Source organism: Zootoca vivipara, chromosome 5 (genome assembly GCF_963506605.1).
Source record: "Zootoca vivipara chromosome 5, rZooViv1.1, whole genome shotgun sequence".
Taxonomy (NCBI): Eukaryota; Metazoa; Chordata; class Lepidosauria; order Squamata; family Lacertidae; genus Zootoca; species Zootoca vivipara.
In genome coordinates, this window is record NC_083280.1 from 41,637,171 (window position 1) to 41,659,736 (window position 22,566).

At 40.5% G+C, this 22,566-nt stretch overlaps 1 protein-coding gene across 2 annotated transcripts; it reads left to right on the plus strand.

Moving 5' to 3' along the window:
- Window positions 1–21,321, plus strand: KLHL24 (kelch like family member 24). Of its 2 annotated transcripts, none has more exons than XM_035133319.2 (7): window positions 1–134; window positions 6,615–7,598; window positions 9,038–9,222; window positions 9,712–9,830; window positions 10,359–10,547; window positions 14,541–14,729; window positions 15,740–21,321. In XM_035133319.2, exons 2-7 carry the CDS (start codon window positions 6,676–6,678, stop codon window positions 15,938–15,940), a joined length of 1,806 nt encoding a protein of 601 aa, XP_034989210.1. In that variant the 5' UTR covers window positions 1–134; window positions 6,615–6,675; the 3' UTR covers window positions 15,941–21,321. The 2 variants fall into 2 exon arrangements, with proteins under 2 accessions (XP_034989210.1, XP_034989211.1); XM_035133320.2 differs by lacking the exon at window positions 1–134 and adding an exon at window positions 5,054–5,236.
- The last annotated feature ends 1,245 nt before the right edge of the window (window positions 21,322–22,566 follow it).

A 22,566-nucleotide genomic window follows, 5' to 3' on the forward strand; every position in this document is an offset into this window, starting at 1 on the left:
CACATGTTTCGGGGTCTCCTTTGTTTTGAGTTGAGCTCGAACTTGAAGCAGACAAAAAGAGAGAGCGCGAGAGCGGAGGAGACGCGGAGCCGTTGTGCGGCTCCTTCTGATCGGCAGAAAACTGTGATTGACAGGTAAATGGCTTGGCTAAACTCAGGAGGCCAAAAGTATAATTGGGGTCAGGTGGCCGGCGCAGGAGTTATTTCCTTTCGAAAAGCAGCATCAAGAGGCGCACAACCATAATAATACCTACAATTGTAATGGGTTCGAATGCAAGGCTCGTGGTAACTCCCGTACAGTAATAATTACAAACAGAAAATATGTCCTCCCTTAACATTTATGTTTTCACCCCACCCCAGTCCGGCTTTTCTAGGAAACTTCGTATGAAATGAATTTCAGCGAAGATTAAATTGCGTCTGGATTCTGCTATGGTGTTCTGTTTTTAGATCAGTTGTGTCAGGTTTGCAAGGGAGAGAAAATCCCGTTGATATTGCAATGTCTAGCCGTTGTTATGTTGGCAGGGCAGAGATAAGTTGCCCTGGCGCAATTTCCATTTTCCCCCTCCTGGCTAGTATTAAACACGCAGCGAAGCACAACGCCGTTAATACTGTCGAGCGCCTTGTTCGTGCGCAGAGAAAGGAAGTAGAGTTCAGCTGGAGGTGGAAAACAATGTGCGTGGCGACTGGCGGGGGGGGGGGGGAGAGAGAGAGTTCGCCTCTTTCCTAGGTCGGTACTTAAGGACACGTAAATTCCGGATTTGCACTGCCATTGGGCGAGGGAGGGGAGCAATACTGCAAGTTCTTGATTTCGAATGGTAAAGTTGTCAGGCCTCTTGTTATATTAAGGTTTCGTGCTTCGACACCCAAGGATTACGAGTGGAACTCGATAAAGAATTTTTTTCTCTCCCTACTTTTTCCTCTTTCCTCTAAACAGTCCACCCAGTTGGACATCTACTCCGTAGATTGGCCAGGCACTTGTGTTTCAGGCCGGCACTAGAAAGCTGGATTGGTCAGAGAATGTTGACAGATCTGGATCAATCTCGCGAGCATCTGGAAAGTGTTCCATTCCTCCCCCCTCCTCTCTCTCTTTTTTTTTAACAATGTTCCTGCGTTTTGATATGGACGGTCACCCTGGTCTAAATTTGGTGGCTGTTTTATGCTTATGCGAATAGGCTGGTTCGTGCACTCCGTCTTCGCTTGCGCATCGTATTCCCGTTGGGGTGAATCCTAGTCACTGGAGCTCCGCTCCCCCCCCCCCCCGCCCTTGAGGTACTTGGCAAAGAGGCTGCGTTGGCTGCAAGTTCCTCTGGACCAGACCACTTTTTCAGGAGGGGGGAGGAGGGAGGCCTCGCAAGGAGCCGTTGGAACACGCAGGCCTTTGTGAGGAAGTGGAAATGCTGCTCCGACGCTTTGGCTTAGACCCGAACCGCGAAGAAGCGTCGGGAGGCGGAGTCGCCTGAGGCCCAAAATATACAGTAATCGGGTCCGGGTGACCATCCCTTAGCGCGTTATGGTTGGTTCTCCGCTCCCTTCTTCGGGACAGCTGGAGGAGTGATTGGATCGCCGCACCAGCCGGAGAGAAGGGGGGGAGCGGTGGGAGAGTCGCGCTCTCTAATTGGACATAAAATGCGGGGGGCGAGGCTTGTCTTCCAGGGCTGTTCAGGGTGAAGGTGAACTGGAGGATGTGTTCGAGCGCGCGCCGGGCCGAGGCGTCGCTCGGGTTCGAGCCGAGGCCGCTTGTATAACGGCTCGAACCGGACGCTCACTGCAGGTTGACGCGAGAAGGCCGTTATTTTGCCTCAAGTGCTTTAAAGTGACGCCTGCCTTTCAGTCACGCGCCTGCTTTTACCCGGAGTTTTATTTCTCATATAACACACTTCGAATGTGACTTAAGTCAAATGAACACCTTTCCTCCTGCTCAGTTAGTGCTGGGCTCTTTACATGTTCTTCATAGGGCCCGTTGATGCCACAGCGAGTCTCGCAGCAAATCATACCTCTCTTCAGTACAATGGGAAATAATGAAACCCCAGAAGAATGACGAGTGTTAGTCATAGTGACATTTATTTTTGCAGACCAAACAAAACACAGCCCCCCCCCCCCCGTCCTTGTAAAGGGTGGAAGGAGACTTGTGTAATTTCGAGATGATCTGGAAAGGAAAGAGGAAAATGTTGCCAGGTACTTTGGCTCTGCTGTCTTTTTAAAAACAACAACAACAACATGTTTTAAGTAAGGGAATTATCTGGAAAGGAAACGAGGTGAACATTTGCAACTGGCTAATAAGTAGCATCATAATGTTGACTGACATACATTTCACTGGCGAGTTAAGCAGAATTATTAGTTGATCGTATCTGTCCAAAGAGAACATTTTATGGAACGTTAAGATTTCCTGGTAGTATTTACATTCTCAGATTTCAGCCCTGGGGTGGTGGGGCACACAGGGAGCAGAATAAGGTGAAGTGAGGGAGATACATAGGTAACATTAGGTGAACACAAGGAAATACAGTTAGGCATATTGGGTCTTAAGGAAGTCAATATCAGTGTCCTGTTTCTGCTATTTTACCTGATCTCAGGTTAATTATAAGAAAAAAATTATAACAGCATAAGTTACAATGCAGTCTCACCTACTCAGAACTGTTGGCAGGAAAGGTCAAGCTGCCTGATACACTGTATTTACAAAGAGCTAAGGAGATAGTAAAAAGACTGAACTGCAAACCATGACCTAAAACCTTACTTTAGCAAGTACTTACTTTTGGAATCACTTTGATGGCCTTAGGTGAACCATTCTTTTCTCATAAAGGTGCAAGAACAGCCCTGCTAGGTCAGGCCAGAGTCCCATCTAGTTCACTTCTCTGCTCTCACAGTGGTCTGCCATATGATTATGGGAAACCTACAAGCAAGACCTGAATGCTCTCTCCAGAGCCCTCTATCTGTAATATGAGAATAATCATACTTACCTATATTACTGATCTATTTTATTATTTACTCTCTATCTCACACTTTCTCCAGGGCAGCAAATACATCACAACAAAACAACTTTAAAAAAAACCCACAGATCATTCAACAGTGATCTCAGGGTTCTTGGGAACAGTGCTTTCAGCCATCAAATGACTGGGTAAACATGAATACTTTTTAAACTTCCTCCTAAAAGTCAGCAATGAGGGAGGGAGACACTCCTGCACAGAGGGGGCATTCCACAAACAAGGAACCACTTCTGAATTGACCCATCATGAGTCAATGCCAACCAGACAGCCTCCAGTGTTGGCACCTACCGTATATGCAAAGTGGTCCCCAGCAGCAACACCAGTTTCAAAGTGCAGTATACGAAAGGCAGATACAGTCACAGTAAAACAAAAAAAGTTATTATTAACCTAAAATACTGTAAAAGAGCCGGGAATATTTAAAAAGCAGTCCTAGAATGAAAGTACATTTAAAGGTGGCCCTATACTAAGAAGGTCTGGAACTAGATAGTTTTCAAAGTCTGCCAAAAAATAGGAGATGAAGAGGACAAATGTACATGTGCCTCTCTTGGGAGGTCATCCTAAATTAGGGTGCCGTAGCAAAAGAGGGCATATTTCTCATCGCCACCTGCTGCACGTCTGTTGATGGGAGGACAGAAGGAACAGTCACAGAGATATAATAAAGTTCTTGGAGAGGTTCACATGGGAGGAGATGATTCCCAAAAATACCCTAGGCCCCAGACACTTTGGGGATTTAATGAGAAAAACAAGTACCGGTACCTTAAATTGAGGCTGGAGGCAAACTGGCAACCAGTAAAACTGGCAGGTGAACTGTATGCGCTCCAGTCTATTGACCCCAGGGGAAACTTGCAACCATATTTTGCACCAATTGGAGTTTCCAAACTGTCTTCAAGGGTATCCCCAAGGAAAATGCATTACAGAAATCCCACTTGGAACTAACTAGCTCAGAAACAAACTTAACTAGGGCCAGACTCTGCTTCTCCAGAAGAAAGTACGACTGAAGAACTATCGGTAAATAAAAATATACTCCTATACACTACAGCTACCTGTATATATAAGAATACAGTGGTACCTCTACTTATGAATTTAATGTGTTCCGAACACACATTCGTAAGTTGAAAAAAAATTGTAAGTCGAATCCCATTGGGAGAAAAAAATTGTAAATAGAAGCAACCCTATCTAAAAATTCGTAAGTAGAAAAAAATCCTATCTAAACCGCATCCAAGATGGCGGACGGAGCTCCATTAGTAAGTAGAAACATTCGTAAGTAGAGGTACCACTGTACTCTAAACTGTGAACCTACTGCTTCAGGGGGAGTATGACCCCACACAAAACCATCTATACACTTCTTCCAGGTTGTTGTAAAGATTATTGATGTAGTAGATGTGAGGCACTTTGTTAATAGCTTAACTATTGAGTCTCTGAATCACATATTAAAGTTATTTAAGGTCTAGAATAACAATCAAATGGTTTTAAGATGACTTTTTATGTCTAGTATTAAATATGGGTGTAACTGGGCAAAAGCAATGAAATTGTAAGTGATATTTAAATAAAAGAGACAGCTTAAATGCTAGAAACTTATGTACGGTATATTTATCTAAGGTAGACAAGACTAAAGTGAGATAATAGCAAGAGTCATGCTTCTAGGAAACACACCTGGTAAATTCAGTCCGTTGATTTGTGCGAGATAATGCATGCATGCATAACTAATATATTCATATTGTTTCCATTTCACATGGCCTGGTCACATTGAAATGATACTTTATGAGTTTTGAGCTGAGAAAAGAACTTTTATTTTAGATACATTCAGAAAGCGCAGGAATGAATGTGAAATAAGGCAGAGCAGAGGGAAGGAAACTTTCTATCTTTCCCCTTGTTCTTCTCCATTTCGTAATCTTCCAATAATGACGGACCTCTAGTCATTGATGCAGTAATAATCTCACTTAACCTGGGAAATTTAAATTGCCTGATTTCTTGATTGCTGTGGTCTTTCACCTTTATTTTCCCTTAGGTCATGGCATTTTAAATTAAGGATTCATTTGCACAGTTGATCTCATGACAAATGCTTTTGCCCAGTTTCAGTTGGTGCACCAGTTGCGCTCATTCTTGGCACAGCCAGACCTGGCCTTGGTCCCGTGTGCACTAGTTACATCTCGACTGAAGTACTATAACATGCTCTGTGTGGAGCTGCCCTTGAAAACTACTCAGAAACTTAAATTGGTGCAGAATGCTGCTACTTAAAATCTTGACAGGGGCAAGGTGAGCAGAATCATGTAAACCTTTCATTATATCAGGTGCACTAGCTTCAACCTCAGTTCCAAATGCAACTCAAGGTGTTGCTTGAAACCTATTAAGGCCCTAAATAGCTTAAGACCAAGCTACTTGAATGACTTTCTCCTCTTACATGAATTTCCCCATTAGTTATGTTTGGCTGTTATGTCCCACTTGCACATGCTATTGCCTATTTCTGTGGTGGCATCTTGTATGTGGAACTCCATGCCCCATGATTTAGGTTATCTCTTTATTTATGTTCCACAGGCAACTGAAAAATTAGGGTGGTATCCAACTAACTTATGCTTGTGCAACAGAACTCCTGATGTTTGCTCCACTCTCTTCCTAAATTTGCTCCGGGGGTAGAAGAAAACCCAGAACAGATTTGGGGAGAGGGATTTGGTTTTACAAGTGTAAATTTTAGAAGCAGTTAGTTGGATATCATCCTTTATTTTTTTAAGCAAAGTTTTGACTGTAGACAAGTAAAAGCCAAGACAAGGAAGGTAGGAGCTAAAAATAAGGCTGCCCAAGAGAGATGCAGGTGTTTTCAGGGACCAAAAGGGTTAATACAAATACAGCCAGATCCTCCCTTTTGTCGTATACACCTGTTACCTCATCCTCCCAACTAGAGTTATGATCAAGTCTACTTGCAGCCAAGCAAACACTCCTCCACTGATTCTGTATCTTACACTGGGTCTGTGTTCATCTTAGTTCTTGGTGGATGAAGGGGAAGAGACTGGATCCATGGTATGATGTAGGAGGTTATCTAAAGCCCCAGGTGAAGTATTCAAGTAACTTGGCTGGTCAAGCTGCTTAATGGGTTTTTCAGGTGTGCTGGGGTTTTCTCTGGGGCCTCAAGCATCTTTATTGCATTATGTTCTCCCAGGATATTGAATATTCAGCCATAGGGGCCCCAGATTCTAAGCTTACATTTTAAAAGCAGTCTCTGGCCCTCCTAGAAAGAAAGCTCTGAAACAAAATGTGCAGATGCTCTTCAAAGAGATTCCTAACCTCCCTTGGTGGGCTAAGAGTGCTCTTTCCCTTGACTATGCTTTGATGGTTGTGGGAATGAGGTTGCAGTCAGCAAGCGTAGTGGTTGGTGAAGCTTTAGCCCCTTTCTCCTTCAAGGTCCTTCATGGTATAGGACTGAAAAGTTCAGTATGAAACATGAGCACGGCTGGTATCTGGGTGGCACTTCACTCATAAGGGCATGCAAATGTCCATGCAGCGTGTGTGACTCAGTGATGTTATATGCACGACCATCTTGGAGCCGGATGTTTAGAGAACCAAACCTAGTTACTATCATAATGTAATTGATGGCATTTGCAATTTGAACTAATGCTTTGGAATTATTTTTTCTCTTTAGCACCCAAAAGACGACACTCATCAGTATTTTCTCCATGGTATTATAAAGAGTTGATATAACAATGGTACTAATAATGTTGGGACGCAGATTGAACAGAGGGGAGAGCCGAGCTCAGGAATCCCCGGTCACGAAGCGTAAAGTTTTTGAAATGGACCCAAAGTCTTTATCGGGCCACGAGTTCTTTGATTTCTCTTCTGGCTCATCCCATGCTGAAAGCATACTGCAAATTTTCAATGAATTTCGTGACAGCCGCTTGTTCACAGATGTAATAATCTGTGTTGAAGGCAGGGAATTTCCTTGTCATCGAGCTGTTCTTTCAGCATGCAGCAGCTACTTCCGAGCTATGTTTTGCAACGATCACCGAGAAAGCAGGGAGATGTTGGTAGAAATCAATGGAATTTTTGCAGAAGCCATGGATTGTTTTTTACAATATGTATATACAGGCAAGGTTAAAATCACAACAGATAATGTGCAATACCTCTTTGAAACATCAAGTCTCTTCCAGATAAGTGTTCTGCGTGATGCTTGCGCTAAGTTCCTGGAAGAGCAACTGGATCCTTGCAACTGCCTAGGAATCCAGCGTTTTGCCGATACACATTCACTGAAAACACTCTTTACCAAATGCAGAAATTTTGCACTGCAGAATTTTGAGGATGTGGCCCAGCATGAAGAATTTCTTGAACTTGGAAAAGATGAACTCATTGATTATATTTGCAGCGATGAACTGGTAATTGGTAAAGAAGAAATGGTTTTTGAAGCCGTTATGCGCTGGGTTTATCGGGCTGTTGAACTCAGACGCTCAGTGCTACAGGAAATTCTCACACATGTAAGATTGCCCTTGTTACACCCCAACTACTTTGTTCAGACAGTGGAAGTCGACCAGTTGATCCAAAACTCCCCTGACTGCTATCAGCTGCTGCATGAAGCAAGACGATACCACGTACTTGGAAACGAAATGATGTCCCCAAGAACTAGGCCACGGAGGTGAGAGGGCTGGGTTGATTTTTGTTGTTGTTACATTCCTGAATAAATTCTTCATTATACTGATAGCTTTTATTTGAAACATTCAGTCTATTAAAAAACATTTAACCAATTGACCAGATAACATACTGTATTTTGTATTACCTCAGTAAAGATGTGATTTGCTTTTTATCTTTAGGCTTCTTTGTGTTGAAAAATTAAGGAACAACATGAGACAGAATGTGCGGGAGGGAGTACATCACTACCACACAAGAAATGTTAAACACATTTGAGTGCTTTATATTTCAGTTACTTCAGTTGTTATGTCTTGAAAGTTTCTGAAGGCTAGTTGTTTTTTTTACTGAAACAGAGAAACATGACACCCCCCTGAAAATGTGACTTACAGGGCAATCCTAACCATGTTGGGATTTGGGGAGGGCTCAATGGTAGAACATCTGCTTTGTATTTAGAAGGTCCTGGGTCCAGTCGCCAGGTAGGGCTGGAAGAGACCCCTGCTCTAAACACCGGAGTGCTGCTGCCATTCAGTACAGATAGTGCAGTACAGTCCTGCACACAAACCTCGGTTTGCGACCGCTTTGGTTTCCGACCACCGTGGACCCAGAAGTGTTTACATCCGGGTTCCGCAGCGCTCGGATGCGCAGAAGTGATCTGCGCAGCGCGCGCACACGCAGAAACGCTCTATCAGCGCTTCGTGCACGCGCAGAAGCGTGCCTTCAGCAAGCGACCGATTCGGGGCACGCCCGGCTCCGCGGAACTGATTGCGGTCGCAAACCGAGGTACCACTGTACAGTGAAACCTTGGTTCTCGAACTTAATCAGTTCCATAAGTCCATTCAACTCCTCAAAACCAAGGTGCTGTTTCCAATTGGCTGCAGGAGCTTCCTGCACTCAAGCAGAAGCCACATCAGACGTTCGGCTTCCAAAAAATGTTCGAACGCCGGGACACATTTTCGGCATTTGGGAGCCGATTTGTTCGTCAACTAAGCCATTTGACAACCAAGGTTCCACTGTACTAAATTAGATAGACTGGTCTCAGTCAGTGCAAGGCAGCTTCTTATGCCTACTCAGAATTAAGTCCAGTGGGGCTTCTCTGCAAGTAATTGGCTTCGAATTGCAGCTTTTTAAGCATGTCTGAATTTCTATAGTACGTGCCTATAGACTAGGGATAACTTTTCCTGCTTCATGTGAACTCTGGTCCATTAAAGCCTAGTACCAGTGGATTGGTTAGTCTTTAAGGTGCCACAACTTTGTTTTAGTAAACTTGTGGATTTATTTATTTTGGAAATTAAAAATATATATTTATGTTCTAAGAATACAAAAAAGTATTTACTACTTTGAATAAATTAAGGACAGATAAATTGACTTTTGTTTTTCATGTTTTCTTCAGATTCTGGTTTATTTATTAGGTTTTTCAATAAACTACTTTGGTTTTTTTGTTTCTAGGTCAACTGGCTATTCTGAAGTGATAGTTGTTGTTGGGGGCTGTGAAAGAGTTGGGGGATTTAATTTGCCCTATACAGAATGTTACGACCCCATGACAGGAGAGTGGAAATCACTGGCTAAATTACCAGAATTTACAAAGTCTGAGTATGCAGTTTGTGCTTTGAGGAATGACATCCTCGTTTCAGGTAAACAATTTATATTACACAAACAAGCACTGTAGTGAGAATACTATTATCATCAGTTTATGGAAGTATTGTGGGAAATGGAGAGGTGGACTTAGTGCTACTTTTGCACATTGTCAGAAGCACTGAAAAGTGAATGCACAAATTACTTAGGCACCCACTTTTGGATAGCATTCGAAGAGGTGACTTACATCACCACAGCTAAGTTATATGTGAAATGCACTTTACCACTAAGCACAAGTTTTCCCCAGCTAGGTAAACAGCATCCAAAGTGTAAACTACTCCAGAAAAAAGTACATTGGTGGAAAGAGGTATTGCTTTAATTGCTCAGTAGAAAAGAATTCTAGGAAGTGTTTTCATATATTGTTGTGAACTTTATTTTCAGAAATATACTTTTATCATGATATGGCATTGTCCACAACTGGGCACAATGGAGCCAACCCTTTGTTTAATAACAGCCAAATTCCTGTCTTTTCTTTTCTTTCAAATGAGGTGGAAGAATCAACAGCCGTGATGTGTGGATTTATAATTCTCAGCTTAACATTTGGATCAGAGTTGCCTCTCTAAATAAAGGGAGGTGGCGTCATAAGATGGCTGTTCTTCTTGGTAAAGTAAGAGATATTTGTTATTTTCTAATAACATGGTTGAAATGAACATCACATATCTAGAAATCAGACTGCATTCTCTCAATTAATTGCACCACTTTTAAAATTGAAGTGGATGTCAACTCAGTTCTGATTTTTAGTCTGTGCTATATAGAACTACACATTTTGCCAGTAAAAAAATAATAAAAGAAAATGGCCAAGGAAAATAGTTTATTTAGGAAGCCTCAGTTTTAAGCATGCACAATATGTGAGATTGTATATTATATTTACAGTGCACACAGTGTGGAAATTAAGGAAGGAGTCTTAATTTCCAATATCCATGCTTTTTGGTGTGTGTGAATTTGTAACTGCATTAACTTCCTTTTCTTAAACTGCAGGGGGGGAGGGATTGGTCCTAAAATACATAAATACATTTTCACAACTCAACAGGTCACAAATGAAAACATTGAGGCTTTGTGTAATGCCACATTTTGGTTTGCTAAAGTAGCCAGGCAATAAGCATATTCTGGCAACATTCTCTTTTTACTTTTAAAGGTATATGTGGTTGGAGGATACGACGGACAAAGCCGACTGAGCAGCGTAGAATGTTATGACTCATTTTCCAATCGATGGACAGAGGTAGCATCTCTTAAAGAAGCAGTGAGTTCTCCAGCAGTTACCAGCTGCGTGGGCAAACTGTTTGTGATAGGTGGAGGTCCTGATGACAACACATGCTCTGATAAGGTTGGGTAATTGTATTCACTTTCTTTTCTCTATTTTAGTAACATTCAAAATGAATAATATATAAAAATTACTAGTAATTAAAAACCAGCGAGAACCTACCATAACATGTTGCAAGATATTCCCAACTCCTGTTCTAGGCCAGGGGTTCCCAACAAAATTTTCTCGAGGACCCCTCATCGAGCCGCTATTGTGACAAGGACCCCCATTAATTCCTAATCCTAAAATTAAAAAGTGAGAGCCAAATTAAGTCTTTTTAGTTACAACAGAGTACTCCAGTTAGTTTAAATTTTCAGTTCTTAATGAGATGAGTTAAATCTGTCCTTTGAGTCCATTATTTCTGAAATATTAGGTTCCAAACTTGAAACTTTCACTCTGAAATCCGACTGCATGTCGAGCCGATTCCTATATTTGTTTTTCATGAAACACATGGAAGAAAATGCTTGCTCACACCGATATGTGGTTGCAAATGGAAGGATCTTTTTTCTCCAAGTTTCTTGTACTCCTTGCGTGCTGATGCCCAGAAGTCTGTAATTTTATCACTGATGAAAATGTTTTTCATCGTACCACAGCTGGACAGATCCACAAGTTGATCTTGCTCTTCTTTTTTTGTGTATTTCTTCACAGCTGAAGGGATTTCGAATCCATCTGTCGTCAGGGTCAGGTTCAGGGAAATACTCTCTAAAAGTGGTGGCTAGGCTGCGTAGATGCTCGGCTACATTGATCTTGATCTGGTCAGGCAAACTCTCCTCTGATGGCTCCAAGAATTGTTTTAAAGTAGAAAAGTTAGTTAGTTACTTGTTTTCTATCCTTGACGCCCAGATCTGACACTTTTTGACCATAGCACTAATCTTATCCTCAACTTTGAACATGTTTACATTTTTTCCTTGTAAACTCAAGTTTAACACATTCAAGTGTTCAAACACATCAGCTAAGTACGCAACTGAGCAAAGCCAAGAGAAGTTAGTGAGAAAATCCGCGTACTTTGTGTCAAGAAGGAAGAGACGAACCTCGTCTCTAAGTTCAAAAAATCTTGACAAGATCCTACCTCGAGAAAGCCATCTTACTTCCGTATGAATAAGAAGTTGCTCATGCTCACTGCCGATCTGTTTACACAACAAAGAAAATAATCTGGATTGCAGAGGTCGAGTTTTAATGTAGTTGATGATTTGAACTACTTCTTTAAGTATCTTTTGCAAGTCTACACAAATCCAGAGTGGACTCCCTGAGTGTCTTGCACACTTCCTTCTGGCAACTCCTGCAGCCCAACTGGTGCCAAATGTATTGCTCGGCTTTCCTTTGGACCACATCAGCGAGGCTGAAAAGGGGGTGTCTTATAATTTTGCAGCCCAGGACCTCCATATACACAAAGTGACCCCCAGGGAGGTCACTTTGGTGCAGAGGCACACTCCATTGCCTCTTGATACAAATGGATGCCAACCACAACAATTAATTATAATATTGCATTTTATTGTATTACACTTTGAATACTATGGAAGTAAAAGAAGCAAAGAAAAATACAATTAAGGAATTATACAGCATATCACAATTTCTACAACTGCAATAAAATTTACTAAGTGTTCCCCCAAGACCGTCAGCAATATTAAGGTGGTCCGTTGGCACATCGCCCCAAGGAATCCTGGGAATTGTAATTTGTTAAGGATGCTGGGAAATTGTAGCTCTGCTATGGGTAAACTAGAGCTCCCATAATTTTTTGGGGGGTGGGGGTTCGTGTTTTGAATCTGCTGTAAAGGTATGTATCATGTTTCACAATGGGCAAAATGCTTGTTTTTTGGGGGGAGTAATATCCATTTCCATTTGGTTTTTTTAAAAATGTTTTTAATACTGAAATATTGCACACAGTGATATTTCTGTAACAAAGGCTGCCAAGACCTCTTTATATATAAAAAAGAATTGTGGCCCGTATTAGTTAGTACAGTATGATGGGCGTTCCTTTTCCAATTGGATATTTTACATCAGGCTCCATGTCTTGGGCCTGACCTGATCCCACCCAGATCAAAGCTCCATCCCATTGACCCACACAGCCTGTTTGCTGTCACTTTCCTCGCTGGGCAACATTTGCTGGAACTGGGGGAGCTGGAGGCACGAGGGAAGTGGCTGGAGGAGGAGGGGGAGGTCCTGATTGTTCCTGCGTCTTTGTGTGTGTGTGGAGAGAGAGAGAGATGTGTCGTCGGCTTCTCTTCTCCTTTGGAGAGGCTCCTGAGTCGCAGGTGCGACGTGAGCTGCAGACAATGGGCGCTTTGAGAAAGGAGGCCGCGCTATGGGGGCGGGGAAGCGGCGTGCGCTTTGGGTCTGGCGATCTCCAAAAGCTACTGCGCAGGGCCGAGTCAGAAAAAAACTTTATAAAAAACCTTTGCATCCATTTAAACACCACCGCATTCCGTTGATTCAAGCTACAGGACCGTGACAGAACTATAACAGTGACAGAACGCTAACAGAACTCTTCCAACAGAGCAAAGCCTCTTCTCCCTCCTCCCTATGTCCCAGTGAGGGAGAGGGTGGCAGCGGCAGCGCGTTCGGGGGCCCTCCGATGTGGGCTTCAGCGCGCTCGGAGGCTCGGGGGCTCTCTTTCTCCACCGGAGCGCCGGCGCTCCGCAATGTAGCCTGCCCCAAGCCCCAAGGCCACGGCCGGGCGTCCTCGGCGCCGATCCGGTGCGGTCGCTGGGGGGGGGGGTTCGGCTAACAACGCAGCAGCGGCTGCGGTTTGGGTTGCTTTTTACCGTTTGGGGGCTGATTTGGCGGCGCTGGCACGTTGGTTGAGTTTAGGAGCTCCACGCCAACGTGCCCGCCGCCATCTTGCCTCGCCGGAAGACCCCGTTGCGGACCCCTCCGGCATAGCTCGCGGACCCCTGGGGGTCCGCGGACCACCAGTTGGGAACCTAGGTTCTAGGCTCCAGCAAACCTGAAACAGAAGCCTCATAGTTCTGTTCTGTGTTTTGGGTGGGGAGCCTTCAGGAGGCATAAAAGGAAAATAGATACTTGTGGGGGGCAGGGGGTTAATATTTCTCCACCCTCCTAAAGCCTTTCTGTGCTGTGCTATATAGAGCTAAGGTATTCAGTTTGCAGGGTGGGCTTCCTTTCCTGAGCATTTTATTGCTTTATAGTGGGGAGGGATGTGGTTTTTTATTCCCCATCTCCTAAAACCTTGCTTTATAATATGTATTCCAACAACCCTAATCTCTATGTCCAGGCTTGTGTAAGCTAGGGGCTTGAACCACCACTCACTGCCAGTATTTCCATTGTTCCTGGAGACAAGGCAGCTCATAGTATGCAGTCCTTATCAGGCTGTTTGGCGTGGAGGTTATCTTCTCTTTTTTGTAATGTGTTAAATAATAATACCTAACAAGTCCCCTATGTCTGCAGAAATTGCTACATTGTTTGTGGGTGGCCCGATTTTACTGCCAAACTGATAGGCACAGAACCATCGAAGTTATTTTAGAGCCCTCACTGCCTTGCTTGGCATCTCTGGAGGGGGTTTTACTGCCTTCCATCCAAGCTTAGAGGAGAGTCTACCTTCAGGATAGACTGACAAAACACAAATGGTCAATAAGTGGCATGAGGTACTATGCATGTGTGCTGAGTCCTCTGCCTTTATTATTGTGTTGGGGAAATTTTTGATGCTTTGCAATGGGATAATATTTCATATTCCCCCGGGAATGGTGAAACCTCACTTTTGTTTGTGGGTTGCCCTGGCTTGTCTTCAAAGTGATTGGCCACGGAGCAACAGAATTTTACTATTATATAAAACGGTTGCATTACTAATGTTTTGCCCTGTGACATGAAGTCCTTATAGAGTCTCACTTGCTAATTGGGTTGGCATGAAAAGTTCTTTGATAATTTGCAATTACACAGTTGACTTGCTCAGCCATTTAAAGATATCATTCAATCAGTATTAACAACTCGGGGAAGCTGAAACCATGATATCAAGTTAGACTAGAAGAGCTTTGAAAGTAAAATGTGTTTGTTACTTTTCAGGTTCAGTCTTACGATCCTGATACTAATTCTTGGCTACTCCGTGCAACAATCCCCATTGCAAAGAGATGTATAACAGCTGTATCACTAAACAATCTCATCTATGTTGCGGGAGGGCTCACAAAGGCAATTTATTGTTATGATCCAGTTGAAGATTATTGGATGCATGTGCAGAATACATTCAGTCGACAGGTAACAACAAAGAACTAGCAAAGTTGCTCCTTTGTACATTGTATTTATCCAAATTTTAAACACATTGTGTTAGATCCAGATAAAAGCACATCTAATGAGGCTGACAAAAGCTAACTTTCTCATGAAAAGGCTATACCCTAAGAAGCAATGAAACAGGCTGGTGTTCATGTTAGCTTTCCAAACTTTTCATGTTGGTGAAACACTTTTTAGACATGCATCATTTCGCGACACAGTAATTCAGTTTTACTAGCAAACCAGCGGTTAAACTAACCCCTTTCCGGTTCTGGGAGGAGCCAACTTCAGCCAACACACTAACGTGTTGCAACAGTTTGGAAAGCTCTGGCCTACAACAGAAGGCCTAACACTTAGTAGAATTACACAAACCCTACTACTAGAAAACAGTTTATCATTTTGCTACAGTACTTTTGCCAACACATTTATAAAACCCATAAAGAAGCTTACTCGGAGGGTACCGGCCTCTGCTTATCCTATATTTTTACTCCTGATTTTCCTCTCATCTGTTTTGTGTAATATCTAACATCATTTTTGTCTGTTGTTTTGTAGTTTTCCATTCTTTCCAAAGTGTTCTTCTACCTAGTATTTAAGACAACTCACAGCTCTTCTGCTTGTACTCCTTTTCAAATGTTCCAGCATATTTCCTCATTTGCTGCCAGTTATCTATCTTAATTTTGTTTTCACATCATTCCTCTTTTCTTATATAGTACTGTGCATCCATTTTCTTAAACTTATCACTTACTTGATACTTATCTAGCCTTTTCCCAGCACAGTTGGCCAAGGATAGAATCCACTACAGATGTTCAACTATTGGGCCAAGATTAACAAAATGCTACAAAATTATTATGCTGCTCAAATCCAAGCCCAGACTGAGGAAATAGTTTATTGTAGCCTAGCACATCTATTTTAGGGTGCATCAGGATGAGAATAACATACTAATAATCACAGCTATAAATGTTTTAATTATCAATTTTCTTCATGTATTTGATGAACAGGAAAACTGTGGCATGTCTGTGTGTAATGGCAAAATCTACATCCTTGGTGGGAGGCGAGAAAATGGAGAAGCTACAGATACCATTCTTTGTTATGATCCTGCCACCAGCATCATCACAGGAGTAGCAGCAATGCCCAGGCCAGTCTCATACCATGGCTGTGTGACTATTCACAGATACAATGAAAAGCACTTTAAACTCTAAAAAAGAGGAGTCTGTAAATACAAACAAGTGGCATATTACAATCAGGATTTGAAAGCTGCCTTTTCCAAAGTATCATCTGGAAAGATACAAGATTGTACTTTTTCCTTCTACAATTTTGAAAGTGATTCCTATTGTAATTGTTAAATGTTTTCAATAACCACAATTCAGTCATTTTTCCCAGAGCAATCCTAACCCTTGATCTGTACTGCTGGTGGGGTAAAAGATGGGCTCCCTCTCTAGTGGGATCAGTTGGCACCGGGCTCTGCTGCCACAGTGTCCCCCATTGTGCCCACTGAAAGTGCAACAGAGCAACGCTAACACAGGCAGTGACTGCCATAAGAACCCAAAATGGGCAGGGTGGAACAGGGCAAGCAATGGAACTGCTAAATCCAAAGCAGATCCATTTCATGGCAAGGAACCTGATTTGGGCTTCTCGGCTACATCAGCAAGGAGCTAGTGGAGCAAGAATGTTGGAAACAACTATCCCTGCTCCCCCGCCCCCCCCCCAGCCCAAATGCAGATGTCACAGTGATCCTTCTGCTCTGTTCCACCCTGCTGTACCCTGGGCCCAGTTAGGATTGCTCTGTCCTAACATGTTCTGGTTTGAAAACTTATAAAACTGGCACTTATCAATTTATATTAGTAATTATATTAGTAATTAGAGCATGTTCACTTCTATGTTATCTGTAAAACAAAACACCTTGGATTTTGGGTGTATAGCAGTGCCTTTGGAAGTATTCATCCCTATTTTATATGAAGCATTATCTGCATATTTTCATACCTTATTTGTGGTAAGCACTGTTAACAACAGTGTGGGCATTAGAATTGGAATTCTGTCTGAAGATCTAAATAACTTCCAAATATTGCATTGGCCTTTGGTAACACGATAGACCCCTCATCAGTAAGCACTATATGTACAGGGACATTCAGTGAGGAAAGCACACACCAATCACACATGGTTATTTGAATATAATCATGGGATTGCTTTAAATCTTGCTTCTACACCAAGTCTGAGAAGCTATTGATTCTCCCTTGAGTGTTCAGAATTCCCACTTGAAAGCTATCTGAGCTCAAATCACAAGTATCCACTAGAAATGTTCTGTAGAACCTATGAAGATTTTCTCTGATTAAGATTAAATTTGTGCTCAGGTTCAGTATTGTTTACTGTTCTCAGATAGCAAGTCAATAGATCTTAGGGGTAGGGAGTTCTTGATTATGATAATACCTTTAGAACCAATAAGTTAAAAAAACCTGTTGATTAATACCGGTTTGTCTTAGTTTTATTTTTTTTAATGGAATAGGGCAGGCAATGCAGCTATTCTTGAAAATTTGGCAGAGATCCACACCTTGTGGTATGAATCATCATCTGAGTTACAATATTTTACTGTAGCACTCCTTAAACAGCATAAGTAAATTTGTTATACTTACTCATGTCTCCATGGAAGAACTCTGTTATACCTGGTCACTGAATTAGTAACTAAACATGTAATTGTCACTGCACTTAATTTATGCTGTATTTTGTTAATGATCAGTGGCCTGTGATAGACACAGCACAATAATAATTTGCTGCAAATGATAAATAACTGATGCAGCTACACAGAACTGACAAAATTAATTATGCAAACATGTCTAATACAAGAAAAGTCCATTATGTCATATTAAACTGTAATTTTAATTTGTACTTTTATGTCAGTTTCCTGAGCCTTACTTTGACAAGTTTCCTAACTCTAATATATGACAAAGTTTGTACTTAAAGTGTTTACGTTGCTCTGAATACTATTCTTTTTAGGACAGTGCATATGATGCTTATGTAAGCCAATCCATAGCCTCTCATTTTTATGCATTTCCATTTTACATTGTCCATCCAACGTATACTAGCTTTATGGGTCTGCAAGGTTTATTGTTTCTTAAACTGACATTTTAGTTTTATGTAAAAATAGATTGTGAAGCAGTGAATGAAACAATGGTCCTTGCAACTACTTAATCCGGCACATTCCAATGAATGCAATTATTAAGCAGTAAGTCTGAGTTTTGTGGCCTTAGTATCCCTTATTTAACACATCTGTTTTGTTAGGAGGTTGTTGAGCCAATATTTGTTTTCAAAAGAAGATATGGCTCAAATGACCCACTGAGTGCTTTCTCATATGTTATATGACTGTGTTGAGTCTTCCATGTTCTGACTATGGAAGCAACTACATAGTAGTATCATTGCCTGTGCTTCTATCATTGAGTAAATTGTGCTACTACTATTTTCTAGATTAAGCATCTTATATAGTGAATATTCAATATTAGCTGTATGAATGAGCAATACTATATCTTAACCAAAGATTGCATTTTTCTGATCAATATTTTTTCTTTAAAACATAAAAATTAATGCATAAAGTGTATATCACTTTGTATGTTTCTATAAAGAAAAAAAGGATGAAGTGGATCCTCATGCCATTATTCTTTTGAATGGGTATACATTTTAAAGAAGTAGTTCACAAGTGGCAGATATTAGACAATTTACTGGATGGTACCCAATACCAATATTTTCATGGCTACTCTTTTGGAGCCAACATTAAGCTTGGCTCCCATTGATATTGGGCCATGCACAGACTATGATGTCTGCATTTTTCCTTTGCTGATTTCTTTTTACTTTGGGTAACATCGCAATCACTGCAACCTTAGAACTTCAAGTTTAAACACACATATCTGGGAAAAGGCCCCATTTCTTTTGAATATACATGTATAGGATTGCACTGCAAATCATCTGTGTAACATCAATTATTTGAGACACTTTAATGATGCTAGTTTAAAAAATCTGTTTGTAGTTGCAAATAAATCAAACTGCTTTTAGCTTTTTGAAAACGGTACTTATGCATCTGCTTGTAGTTTGGCATATGTCAGAATAATATTTGCTTTATGCAGGAAATTAACCTTTACAAACTTTATATATAGTTTATTTTATCCTAATTTACTTGCATGCTCACTCTCCCTCCTTAGAGTTTACTTAAGTGGAATTCACATGGAAAAATTGATTAAGGGGGAAACAGCTGCATGTTTTACAGTGATTTGCATCCTTCAGCATGAATCTTTATGGAATATATTATTTCGCTTTAACTCACCTAAGTTCACTTTTGCTGTATACTGCGAGCTGGGTCCCTCTTTTTTGACTATCCTCTGGTCTGTGCTTTGATGCTGTGACATAGCTTAGCCTCCAGGAAACCTGATACTTTGCATCAGTGCCTTTTTTCTGGGGATACACAAGGGTACGCAGTACCGGCACATTTTTTTCCTAGAAGAAAAGCACTGCTCTGCATGTTTGTTTAGTCCCAAGCGAAAGGGGGGTGACTTCTGATATAAGGAATTACAGCCTTACTATACTAGCTGCAGACTTGATCCTCAACCTGTGCTTACTGTGCCTTAAACCTGATCCTGGTTGGGATCCAGCTGTGGACACAATAAGGCCTACCACTGCCTAATTCTGATTTAAACCACATTCATTTGTGGGATGGGCACACAAGTCATCTGTAAACCTCAGTAGTTTAATTGTATTTTTGTAGCCCCATCAAGGCTGCAGATTCTACCTCCTCAGTCATGCAATCTGGGTGCATATCCCATTCCTAGGAGAAAATACATTTGCTTTCACTTTTTCTTTCTCAACACTGCTTGCACTAGTATCTTGACTTTTGATATGCAGAAGTAAAATACTATGTCGGGTATTCAACTCCAAGTAGACACATTGTAATTAATGAACATGACTAAGTTAGGTCCGTTAATTTCAATAGGTTTATTCTGAGTTTGCTTATTTGAGTATCTTCCTAAAACTGGTGAAAATATTATAAAACAAAGAAAGCAGAATATTTTACATGATGAAGCGATCTCAGGAATCACATTTCATTTTCTAATTGAAATAAAATATACATCTAATCCAGTGATAACAAGTAGAAAGTTACTGATTTATATCCAAGTGTCCTAAAAAAGGAAATATTTGTGGAAAAGAATGAGATTTGGCAAACCAAAAGTTCTCATTCCTATGAATAAGAACCATTGCCAGATAACAATAAATATACTGTGCTACACTTTGCTTTTGTACTCGTGAATAACTGTACAGTCATTGTCAGGAAAGATGGCGATTAAATATGATCTAATGAAGCTCTGTTTTTTAAAAAAATGCTGTACATATATAATGTTTGTGTTTACAGTTCCTTCTGAATTGCACGTATAAAGTTGTGCCTGCTTTGTAAATACACTCAGCTTTTTATGGTTGTGAAGCACCATCCCAGATATACATTGGATTTCATCTTGAAGTTGTTGGTTTTGGGTTGTTGTTTTTTTACCATTTTAGAGGTCTTTTTTAGTTGATTAAAGTTTATACAGACAATTATCAGTAAATAGTGAACACATATAGTTAAAATTGCAATATATATTTGGGCAATAATGCTTTTTTAAAGATGAGCAATTTATTTACTTGACAAAATATATTTACAGTGCAAGCCTATAAGTATCTACGCAGAAGTAGGTCACTGAGTTCAATGGGGCTTACTCCTAGCTAAGCAGGTATAGGATTGCAGCCTTAGGTGTAGCTATAGCCCATTGTGAGAAAACAGTTGCTGAACATATAACATAGAATCATATATCTTGCAAAAGATACCTGTTCAGCAACATTTCCTGGACCCTTGTAAACAAACTTACTTCAAGAGCAATTCAAAAACTGACTTGTTAAAGCATAGAAAATGTTACCTGCACGCAAAATGAAGATACCTGTTTGCATTTGGTGAGCTCAATAAATATTCACAGTGGTTTCAAAAAGTGAAATGTATTCATATTTGGTCACTGAGTTGTGCTTGCTGCAATTTTTTTTTATCTTTCCCAAGATTGTATATTAACATTGCCAGTTGCATGAAAGAAGTAGTGAAGGAATGGGTGTTAACAATTTTGATACTGAAATGAAACATTTGTTAAGGATTTCGTTTTGAAAGAAGTGAGTTTTCTACCTGTACTTCCATTTCTCTAAAACTAGCAGTCTGGGAAATAACTTTGATTTTATTATTGCAATCTAATTCTTAGAAAAACGGCATTGTTTCAATCTGCTTCTTTAAAAATATTGCACCCAAAATTTGAGATGAGTGCCTTCTAGACTTGCCTCCTTGGCAAGTCTAGTACATTCTGTTTAACATAATACCCTGTACACCGCAGGAAGGCAGAATCCAGACTTGTGAGATGTACTGTACTTTACTAGACCATCAAGATCCTTGATACAAGATACAGTACAAGATACAGTAATAGTTTGGAATGGGGATAGTTTGAGAGATGTACACCTAGAATTAAGGAACAGGGCATCTTAAACACATGCTCAGCCCCATAATTTATTCTCAGTACTGAACTCACTGTTTTTTCACAGAAAATTCTATGCCCCGTTTCCTCTAAAGCTTTCTTATTCTTGACAGTCCAATTTTGAAAGAGTGAAAAGCCTTTTACGTTGGCGTTATTACTATTGAAAAGCAGAAATCCTTGCTGATATACTGTAAATAGTCAAGAGATCCTGATCTATTTCCATATCCATCCAGATACTCTGTCACTTTTAAGCACCCTGAAAAGGTTGCTTTTGCAAGATTTTCAGATTTAGCAGTTTGACGGGTATACAATGAGTTAACTTAGTACGTTTCAAATCAAATTCTTACATGAGATTTGTCCTCCTAATATAATTGAAAAGTATGTTGCTTAATATTTTTCTTACCAATGAAAAACTCAAATAGGCCAACATTCCTTTTCAGTTCAGTTACAGCGCTTTCTGAATACAGTAATTATGTCAGTACTGCAGGATAAATGGCAGCTAAACATATAAAACTCATCATGTGAAATCTTACAGTTGTAACTCAAGGATTTCATCTAGTGACAGCAGTTTTAACAATTATCATTCATTTATATGCTTTATGAATGCATTGCCCTACCTAAGTCTGTTCTCAGAACTATGTTAACACTTAGTTTGTATTGTTGTAATGCTCAAATGATTCAGACAATATTTTAATGTTTTGTGTATGTATTTATAGGTATGTGTGATTTCTTTTTGTAATCATTTTAGAATATTAAAGATGGTTATTTAGAAATTATACATTTGAAGCTACTGTGTAATGATATGTAGCAGTATTTAAGTGTGTGTGAAAAGCATGTGATTTTAGCTTATTTTGTATAATTAATCCAAAGAATAGAGAATCTGTATGTTTGTAAACAAATCTATTCTTGGTGTAATCTTTGCCAAAAAAATCAAATTCTGAATAAATATTGCTAATTTGCATAATTTTGGTTTGCCTCTTTTCTTGCTTTTTTTTCTCATTGAGAATTTTGCCCTACCAGAGTTTGGAAAACACAGGTTTGTAAAGATTGGCCATATTATTCCCATGCTTATATACTCTGAATAAACCTCCTTTGTTTTTCACTGCCACGTGTATGTTGGTTTCTCACTTCTTGCAGATGGAAATATTTATTTTCCCTGTGCTCAGAAACAGCGTTTACTATTGCTGGGAAGATGCCATTTTACACAGCAAGCGCTGCTATTTTCTGAGTTTTATGTCATGCTGGCTCAGACCAAGTCTTGGTCTGTTTCCAGCCATGGGCATTCACAAGCCAGAATATACTTAAAG